The sequence below is a fragment of the Electrophorus electricus genome, chromosome 18, assembly GCF_041902795.1.
Source record: "Electrophorus electricus isolate QZ-2024a chromosome 18, ASM4190279v1, whole genome shotgun sequence".
Lineage (NCBI taxonomy): Eukaryota > Metazoa > Chordata > Actinopteri > Gymnotiformes > Gymnotidae > Electrophorus > Electrophorus electricus.
The window spans coordinates 3,909,996-3,920,137 of NC_137514.1; the positions used below are offsets into that span (position 1 = coordinate 3,909,996).

Genomic DNA, 10,142 nt, shown 5'->3' on the forward strand with positions numbered 1-10,142 from the left:
AACCATGTATTTAGTTATATATTTTCAATCAATATCAAGTTCTTTGCTTTGTTTGTAAAGGTAATTGGATTTATTATATATATTCATAATTTTAGTAAAGTAAAAGTAATCTAAGTCACATTTAAACATTCATCAGCCACCATCACTACTAAACTTGTCAGTGTCTACCATTTTTTTCAAATGATGTGACTAGATTCAGTTGAATAGCTCCTCCCTTTCCATTTTGCATTGCATTATGGGACAATATTGTCCATACAAACCATACACAGAAATGACTGCTTCTAAGTATGCAATTGGGATGCATCCATTAGAACCATCCAACTGTTAGAGACACTTGTAATGACAGCCTGCACAAAACTATTTTGAAACATAGTGTGTCAGCAAGCTTCAGTTGCGTAATTTGATTTGATTTTATTACAGTAGTGGAACTAACATGACTGATCATGACTTACTGATCCTTATATTCTGAATTGCTCCTAATTTTCTGAAAATTGGTGGGGCGGGGGGTTACATAATGAGAAATTTCAATTAAACTCTCAGTACTCACATTTAAACAGCAGTGAAACTGTTCTGCCAGTAAGTTTAAGCAATTAATTATTTTCCCACCAGAGCGTGCAAGGATGCATTCCTCTAGAGCAGAATGTTTGATTATCATCTCCCTCATAATGCAGGCTGCCCATTTACATCCTGTTCTCATTTGGTCTGAAAAACAGACCCATGAATTGAAGAGTAGGGATAACAGTGAAGTTTTGTTTTTTGTTTTTTTTGTAAGTAAAATGTAGTCCTTTGCTTGTATATAATGTGACACACACGAGCTATTTCTTTGAGCTTGTCTAAAGTGTTATTCACATTCTCACTTTGGCTCAGTGCTTCTTTCTGGAGGTCTGGGGTGGTGCAGTGTCATAGACTGAGGTTGTCTTTAGCTTTATTTGTACTTTGATGACAGCTCAAGGCTGACGGAGGATGGCAGCAAGTGACTACATTTAGTATTTTTGAAATTCACTTTTCACAAATATGCATATTTCTTATTTTGCATTATCACAAGCTATAAATAAAAACTCACTGGAACATATTTTGCTGCCTGTTTGCCATGGCCTTCTTTCTCAACACCTGTTTAAAAACCACATGAGCATGCAACAAAGCTGCTTTAGCCAGGAAGGTCAAGCACTCCCTAAAAGAGGAAGGAAATAAATGTGTTAACCACATCTAGCTTTTTAGCTTTGTGCTGCCTCTGTTCTTATCATTTGATATTTGAACACTGGTGATCAGTCTTGTCACAGAACGGTAAGACTCTTTCTTTAGGTCACAACAGTATTAATGCAACATCAATAAAGATTAACAGAATGTAGATTAACAGAATAGAGATTTTGGTTTAATTTCCTAGAAAATGATTGTCTAATTATCAACTAATTTGCAGAACCAGTAGAAAATTACCATTGACAATTCTGTTATTCTAATGTCAGGCATTACCATCATCTGGGACCGTGCATGGTTGTTCTATGATTCTGTGATGGACTACTGTTTCTTTACATTTTAAAAAATATTTTCAAATAGGATGGCTAAAGTAGTTTGTGGTTACAACACATGGTCTTGTTACTTGATTTGTGTTGTGAAAATATTCATTGAGACCAAGATAAATTCTAGTGTCCAGTCCTACTTTGCTAATAAAGTGATTTATCATTCTGATGCAATGAAAGTACATAGTGGGGGGGAGGGGGTTTTGTATACACCGTCCATCAAAATGATTTATAGCTTGTTTTTGATTGATTGACAGCTGTCAATCATGCCACCCACTTACACTCAGAGCTCTACATGGTCTTGCACCTCCCTACCTAGCTGAACTCCTATACTCATACGGCCCCACACATACACTCCGCTCTTCTGATGCAGGTCTCCTCTCCAACATGACACCATATGAGAATAGAGCTCCTAGAACAGACCTGAACAACAAGCTCTCACTACATATAGGCCACTTCAGTCTTCTACACTGCTTAGGACATAACAAAACGGTTATTAATACAATATGTATCTGATTTGTTACTGTGTAAATACATTTGTATGTAATGCTGGGATGAGGTGTTAAAATAGTTGAAGTTGTTTTTATTTTGTTAAACTTGGTAGAATGATTTTGTGTTTTTATTCTTATCACAATTGCTTTCACCTTTTTCATTTACAGTCTGGACAAGGATTCCTATAAATCCTTTTGTGATTCAATCCAGAGTAAATAGCCCTCAAGGAATAAAACTCAATTGAAATGAGATGACAAGAGCCAAACGTCCTCAGTAATACAGATGTGTCATCAGATCAGTCTGACTGATATTTGAAACAGTGTAAATAGAAGCAGAAATGTGATGCACTCAGCTGTGTTGTGTGCTGTTGTGTGTCTGTGCAGGTTTGTTTAATGATGTCACTCAGAACTCCTCTTCTAACTCTCACTCTCATCACTCTGTTCATGTCTCTGGGTAAGACTGCAATCTTCATCAAAAGTTTATTATATAAAGATTAATAAGTTAAAATATAAAGATTTTCTGACACAGTGTTCCCATTTAATGAAGTTAATTTACATTGGTTACCAAAGCCCCCACATCTCCCACACCACTGCTACAGAGCTTGCTGAGTGCTTTGTGGTTTTTCTCAAGTTTAGGGCAGTCTTAGATTAAGAGCACACTGTGGTAAGATTAAAATTCACAACCCCACTATAACTACAAAGTGCAGATATATTTTTGTTTGTTTTTCTTTTTATTCAACCTCATATATTATGTGACTGAGCGTTAAGTTGTTCAGAGTCACTAGTGTCCACTTCTCCCAAGCTCCTCCCTCACCCTGCTACAAGCTCTTCTCACTTTGTGGTTTAGCTCAGAATCAACTCAGAGTTCTGCAGTACCTGCTGGAGTTAGAGAGGAGAGAAGTGAAGCTGTAAGATAACTCCCACTCTCTTATGGGGCCCAGACTCTTCTATTGACCTCTTGCATGCATTATATGTTTCAGCGGCTTTTGGAACAGAATGGAGTGTGAAGTACAAACAAACTGAAATATGTGCTTTAAAGGGGTCCACAGTGTTTATCAATGACAGTTACACACACCCAGCAGGGCTGGAAGTCAAAGAGGAATTTTGGGTTAAAGAGCCATTCGATAGAGAACAGGACACACCTGTATATTGCAGACCCACTAAGGACTCAGGCAGAGTGCAGTGTTATGTAGATAAACAGCAACATTTCTCCCTCAAACTGATTAATGTAACGAAGGAGGATGAACATGACTATCGCTTCAGAATCAAAACAAATGTAGCCAATCAAAAATGGCTGGGAGATCTTGTCAAGATCACTGTCACAGGTAGGTTAAATATTGAATTCCCCATTTTCTAATTGTGATGCATAGTGTCCTTTACTCAGAGGAATATGAGTCTTGAAGTTTATTAATGCCTATTTTTAACTATGATGCACATTCTCACTTCATGCAAAGGCGTTTGAGTTTAATTAAGCTGATTATTGAGAGTTGTTAAACTGAATAAGGGTTACTCTGATATATTAGCTGTACTACTCAATTTGTACTACACACTTTGTTTCTCTCTTTTCTTTAAATAAAATCCAAGACAGTTTCATCACAGCAGAATAATTTTCTTAATTGCTTGAAGTTTCCCTGTATGATTTAAATTGTGATGGACTTCCAGTTGCTTCATTTGATGATTCTCTCATTGTCTTAGAGCTCCTTATTAAAACTCTTCTTGAAGTAATAGAGAGAGAAGCAGCAGTTCTGACGTGTACAACCAGCTGCAGTTTGACTGACAGTCCAACATTCATCTGGTACAAAAATGGACATCCTTTATCCTCCAGTACAAACCCACTCCACCTGCGGCCAGTCAGCAGTGAGGATGCAGGCAGTTATATGTGTGCTGTAAGAGGATATGAACATCTCCCCTCTCCTGCTCAAACTCTCACGGTCAGATGTAAGTTTACATAGCTTCATTTTGCTTTCATACAATACTTCCAATATTTACATAAAATCAAATGTAAAACAAATGAATTACTGAATAAACATCCTAAGATCTTGCACTGCCAGTGAAATAATTGTATTACCTGCATAATAAAAGATAAATATTACATTTAAAGCAATAATGTCTACTCATAGATCGTCCAAAGAATGTGTCAGTGTCCATCCGTCCCTCTGGTGAAATAGTGGAGGGCAGTCCAGTGACTCTGACCTGCAGCAGTGATGCCAACCCACCTGTGCAGAACTACAATTGGTTCAAGGAGAAAACATTATTAGGAAAAGAAAGCACACACATTATTCCTAATATCAGCTCTGAGGACAGTGGAGAATACAAGTGCAAGTCCAGTAATGAACATGGATCAAAATACTCATCTGTAATACTGAATGTTATGTGTAAGTTATTGTTTATCTTGTACAATTTGAAATTATTTTGTTTTTTAAAGGTACAATAAAGAAAATACATTCTCTGATGATTAAACCATGCCATTGTTTCCTGGTTTTTAGATCCTCCAAAGAATGTATCAGTGTCCATCACTCCCTCTGGTGAAATACTGGAGGGAAGTTCAGTGACTCTGACCTGCAGCAGTGATGCCAACCCACCTGTGCAGAACTATAACTGGTTTAAGGAGAAAACATTATTAGGAAAAGAAAGCACACACATTATTCCTAATATCAGCTTTGAGGACAGTGGAGAATACAAGTGCAAGTCCAGTAATGAACATGGATCAAAATACTCATCTGTAATACTGAATGTTATGTGTAAGTTAATGTTTACTTTGTACAATTTGAAATTCTGTGTTTTGTAAAGGTACAGTAAAGAAAATACCTCCTCTGATGATTAAACCATGCCATTGTTTCCTGGTTTTTAGATCCTCCAAAGAATGTATCAGTGTCCATCAGTCCCTCTGGTGAAATAGTGGAGGGTAGTTCAGTGACTCTGATCTGCAACAGTGATGCCAACCCATCTGTGCAGAACTTCAATTGGTTTAAAGAAGGAAGAACCTCACCTGTAGGATCTGGACAGAATTACAGAGTTCTACAGAGTGGATTCTACTATTGTGCAGCTCAGAACCATCATGGAGCTCAGAATTCATCTACTGTGTCTGTCTTAATAAAAGGTAACAATCAGAGAAATCAGAAATGTCCTAATAATGCAGTTAATGAATGAAAGTGTGTAGGACAGTTTATATATATTTATTTGCTTTACAGGGTAGACCTGATAGTTGTCATGTTATAGCCCCGCCCCCTCCCCAAGTTTCTTGGTGTGTGTGTGTTCTTCTGTCTTGCCACGCCCTCTCATGTTGTTCACCTGTTCCGTGCTATGTGTAATCGTCTTCGATGTATATATGTCTCGTGTGTCGTAATATGTGTGTTGGTGTTTGAGATGTGCATAGCCTTAGAGCTTTGTCTTATGTTTTGCATGTTTTTAAAAAAAAGCATGTTTCATCGTGCCTCGTCCCCGCATCCTGCTTATCCTCGCCACAATAGTCATGATACAAGAGACATGATATGATAGTTGTGATATGAAATTTCCATAGACTTGATTCAATGATTTGATTTTTGTTAATATATTTTGTTATTGCTGTTATGCATACGTGCATGTGTACGTGTGTGTGTGCATGTCTGGATCTCTCAGCAGGCTCTTCCATCATTCTTAATATAGCTGTCAGAGTAACAGTGTGTGGGCTCTCTGCTCTTCTTGTGCTGGCATTCTGGATGAGGTGAAGAAATTTGTGACCAACTTCCTTGAGTAGAACAGGTTTCAGCAATTAATTATGTCTGTGCTGGCAATATTTGATAGTTTGTGTTCTATGAGCAGGAGGAATAGGAGTAAGAGAAAGAAATACCACAGTGCCTCTAAAAGGAGAGGGAGTGGAACAGCGCCAGGTTGTCGAGAGAGAGCGCTATCCAAGGTTCTGACTCTGCATAGTGAGGGATCTCCAATGGAGATCTTCATTGTAAATCTTCACTGCCTCTTCATAAAGCCACTGTAATGCCTACATCAAGGCCTGCTTCTGCTTCCTGTTTCCTACCTGCGTCTTCTCTGCAGAATGCTGACCCTGATTCTATGGATGATGCATACACAGCTCTTGAGTTGAAAGTCAGACCCTCTGATAATTTATATGATGTACTTGCTGTAAGTATCTTCAAAAACAAAATTAGTCTTGGTTGTTGTGGCTCTTGTAGCTCACCTGGTAGCACAGGTAGTGTGAGGTGTTAAAAACACTGAGGTGGTAGTTTTGATTCCCAGGCAACATTTGTTGTGTGGTTCCAACAAACATGTAATTCTAGACAAGAGTGTTTGCTGTGAATGCTTTACTTTCATATGTGCTTTTTATTGCCACCTTTACACAGACTGTTCACCCCTGTCCTGATGATTTGAACACAACCACCTGTCCTGTGTATGAGAACATCACAGTAAGTTCAAGCTGTTTCATTCCACTTGAAAAGGTTTTATTATACTTGAGAAAACTGAGGAAGTGAGTAAACTGGATAACACCACCCAGAACCTATTTAATTCCACACATTGATGGTTTATTTGGGACATGTCATGTTTGGTTACTAAAGAGAGGGATTACTATAATGCAGATCTTTCTCACATTGCATACAACACTGTCAAGAATTAGCTCACTTTATGCTTCTACGAAAAACCTTATTTATTAGAGACACAATATAGGTATACAAAAACAGCTCTTCTGTTGCCAAGCACAAATGTCTAACCATCATCTATCTATGGTCATTTACTGACTATATGAATGAACTTGATATTCTTTTAGGTGGCAGGCCACTAAAAGTCTAGCAGTGACACTGATACTGCTGTGTTTTGCATATGAACATGCCACTACCATATGAGCATCACCGCTGTGATCAAAATAGGCTGCCCCCCAGTGGCCATACCCAGTGCTGCAGCCATCCTGTGTAGGGTTGAGCTGTTAAGAGCTGAGTTAGATCGTGGCTGATAAATAGTGCATGACAGGTACAATCATTGGCAGTGACAGTGTACATTACTAAGAATTAGATCCTGCTGAGTTTCTCCATTATTATAACTATATGTTTATAAACCATAACTGTAACTATATGATTATACCATTAAAACTGACAAACAGAATGACTGACAAGTGCTATATCAGTATGAAGTTACTTAAGTTACTTAGGTGCTAGAATGAAGTGTATTAGTGAGGAGTATTATTGAACTATTTAAATGCATGGCTGCCAGTGTGTGTGTGTGTGTGTGTGTGTGTGTGTGTGTGTGTGTGTGTGTCCATGTGTGTCTGTGTATGGATTAGTGTTTGGTATGTATGTGTGTGTTTAAATTCTGCTCTAGCACACTTTCATTTGTACTCTCATTCTTCTTGCAGACTTTGAGAAAACAATACAGAGACCATCTCTATAGCAATAAACAGCAATAAACCATAAAACACAGTCTACAGGAAAAATATGTGTGTGTGTGTGTGTGTGTGTGTGTGTGTGTGTGTGTGTGTGTGTATGTATGTGTGTGTGTGTGTGTGTGTGTGTGTGTGTGTGTGTGTGTGTGTGTGTGTGTGTGTGTGAGAGAGAGAGAGAGATTGTTGGGTGAAATGGCTGAAGGTATGACTACCATATTTTATTGCATGGATCTGGGTCAAGATGTAAAATTCCACATTTTTCAGTCAGGACTTTGGAATAACACAAATATATAATTTTAATAACACAAATATCTAATTTTGAGGATTTGCCATACTGCTGTTTCTGTTGTAGAAATTAAAAAAATGTATTTCCTTACCTAATACCAATGTAATTAAACATGATTATTTGAAGATTATTTTAAGATTTGCATGAATAAATGAAAGATGCCCTGACCTTTTATGAAAGTAATCTGTTTTTGTTTTTTTTTTTTTTGTTTTTTTTGTGGGGGGGGGGTTGTTTTCTTGTGTGCATGTGTCTTACCAGGTTTGCAACCTGGTATTATAGTGAACTTTGACTTGGGTTTCATTGTCTCACCACACTCATGTGTTCACTGAAGTTGACTGAAGTTGTAGAGGAAGGTGGAATCTCTGGGTGTAGAATCTCTCCGGCGGCCCGACCTGATGTCCTTTCACTTATAATCACCACAATGATCTCACAACATTGTCCAGCCGTACATCAGGCCCATCTGGTGCACAGCAGAAACACAACTGTGCAACACAAACAACTATCCGCACCAAGATATGATGAAGAGCACGCCAGCTACTTCATTTGCAGCTAAAGGTTTTTTTGTGTATGTGTATAACAGATATAATATATAATGTATAACAGCTGGTCCTGAGATAAAGCTGTGCTTCAGTCAATCAGTCATCACTGTAATGTATATATATTTTGTACATAAAATCTCATAGCAGTGAAAAGTTTCTCATAGTCTGTGGTACCAGTGTGAACATTCTCATAGTCTGTGGTACCAGTGGGCATATTCTCATTGTCTAGCTCAGTGTTAGCTTCTGGAGTCTGATTCTGGCTCACTGAGTTCTGGTTTCCAAATTGATCCCCCTCATAGTCAGACACCTCAAACTGTGGACAGATAACAGAGAAAACTTCTTAACACACTAGGGTTAGAGATTTCATTTGGGGATCAGTATTTCACAAAGCCAATTATTTATAAACTAAATGAAGACATAATAACATTCTTCATATATCATGATGTTTTTTTTATGACTTGAATATGTTATTGGCTAACCCCCTCGTCACTCACCTGTCCTCTTCCTGGATGACACCAGGACATCACCAAAGGCTCTAAAAGGGGCTGGGTACATACTGGATAAAAGAAAACAGGTCAATGAAAAAGATTCAGATATTCTGTTTTCATTCATTTTTGTTTTATACAGTGAATTTAACAAAATATATTGTTTAAAATCAGCTTCACAGTACACAGGTCTAGACCACACATGGGGTGTAAGGAAGAAGCCTCGGGATTATCAAACTGAAGAGCTAAACTGTGTCTCTTAGGTCAAGGCTAGAGAGTAATGCGCACACAAAAACATGAAGTATAGAAATGTGAAAACTACATTACATAATAAAATGTGATGAATGAATGTGTCATTAAGATCAAACAGACTTACTGTATAAGAAATCTATAAAAATGTGCCTGCAGTTTAGATGTCCAAGCAAATGTGTGTGATTCTACTGAAAGTCTTACCCTTGTAATGTAAGGACAAAAACATAAGAATCCAAACCACAGACGTCATCAACAGGACACACAGTGAGACAGTGAGATGAAGCTGACAAACTGTCAAAAGAAACACACGTCTTCTTTTACTCTTTTAATGTGAAAAGCTTACCATCCAAAACTTTAAGGATGACATCATTAAATGTGTCCCTAAACATTCTGTCCACCTCACACCAGTATTTACCAGAGTCTGCCCTCTCCAGTCAAGTGATACTCACAGTGAAGTCTGTCCCTTCATCCATCAGGCTGTATCTCCCACTGGATGGCTTATCTGAGTCAACAAGGACGTCCTCAGCTCTTTGACAAGGATCCTTACAGAAGTACTTCCTGTTACCTTGAGCCCACTTATGAGTACACTTAAATGTGATTGACTCTCTTTAATATCCAATGATTGTAACCCCAGATGTTTTGTATCTTGTTGCTGTCAAACAAGGTTACAATGCACAAGGATGTAAATTTGTGAATTTTGTCACCCACTGCTTTCCTTCAAATGCTGTAAGCTTCAGAAGGGGAGGAACAACTTACCTGAGAGAAAGAGACAGATACCAAAATGAGTAATCTTCATCATTGTCATCATTTACAGCCTCCTGCAGTCCTGCTACAGCTCCTAACTGAAATGTGTGAAAGCAGAGATGTGGTGAGACACACCCATACACCCAAACACACACACACACACACACACACACACACATACACACACACATACACACGCACACACAGATGTACACACAGGCACACATGCACACACACACACACACACACATACACGCTCACCCTTAGGGGGTTTATAAGCACAGGGTTATATCGCCATCTGCTGGACAAAAACTGGTTTGGCAGTTGGAAGACTTTATAGAACATAAATCTGAAAGTTGTTAAAGTTTTGATGTCCTTCTTATTTCTTGCACTACATTACTTACATATGTGGCTTTTCTTTGTAAAATGTCAACATGTCTGTTTCTAAGGTACTCACTAA

General features: G+C 38.2%; 2 protein-coding genes and 1 long non-coding RNA gene across 4 annotated transcripts; all 3 read left to right on the forward strand.

Annotated features, from left to right (window-relative positions):
• Window positions 1–1,256: 1,256 nt before the first annotated feature.
• LOC145651957 (uncharacterized) lies at window positions 1,257–3,308 on the forward strand. The gene is made up of 3 exons (XR_014118136.1): window positions 1,257–1,284; window positions 2,393–2,462; window positions 2,989–3,308. It is a non-coding gene; the product is annotated as an uncharacterized LOC145651957 (long non-coding RNA).
• A 503-nt stretch (window positions 3,309–3,811) lies between these two features.
• Window positions 3,812–5,204, forward strand: LOC145643344 (B-cell receptor CD22-like). The gene is made up of 5 exons (XM_081701575.1): window positions 3,812–3,887; window positions 4,129–4,383; window positions 4,495–4,749; window positions 4,860–5,108; window positions 5,200–5,204. Exons 1-5 carry the CDS (start codon window positions 3,812–3,814, stop codon window positions 5,202–5,204), a joined length of 840 nt encoding a protein of 279 aa, XP_081557701.1.
• Window positions 5,205–5,654: 450 nt separating this feature from the next.
• On the forward strand, window positions 5,655–8,368 carry LOC113568983 (uncharacterized). Of its 2 annotated transcripts, XR_014118066.1 has the most exons (5): window positions 5,655–5,711; window positions 5,810–5,903; window positions 6,041–6,127; window positions 6,346–6,408; window positions 7,921–8,368. XR_014118066.1 is itself a non-coding variant. In XM_081700798.1 (4 exons), the coding sequence occupies exons 1-4, from the start codon at window positions 5,766–5,768 to the stop codon at window positions 7,939–7,941; spliced, it is 309 nt and encodes a 102-aa protein (XP_081556924.1). In that variant the 5' UTR covers window positions 5,669–5,765; the 3' UTR covers window positions 7,942–8,368. The 2 variants fall into 2 exon arrangements, 1 of the variants encoding a protein (XP_081556924.1); XM_081700798.1 differs by having other exon boundaries at window positions 5,669–5,903.
• The last annotated feature ends 1,774 nt before the right edge of the window (window positions 8,369–10,142 follow it).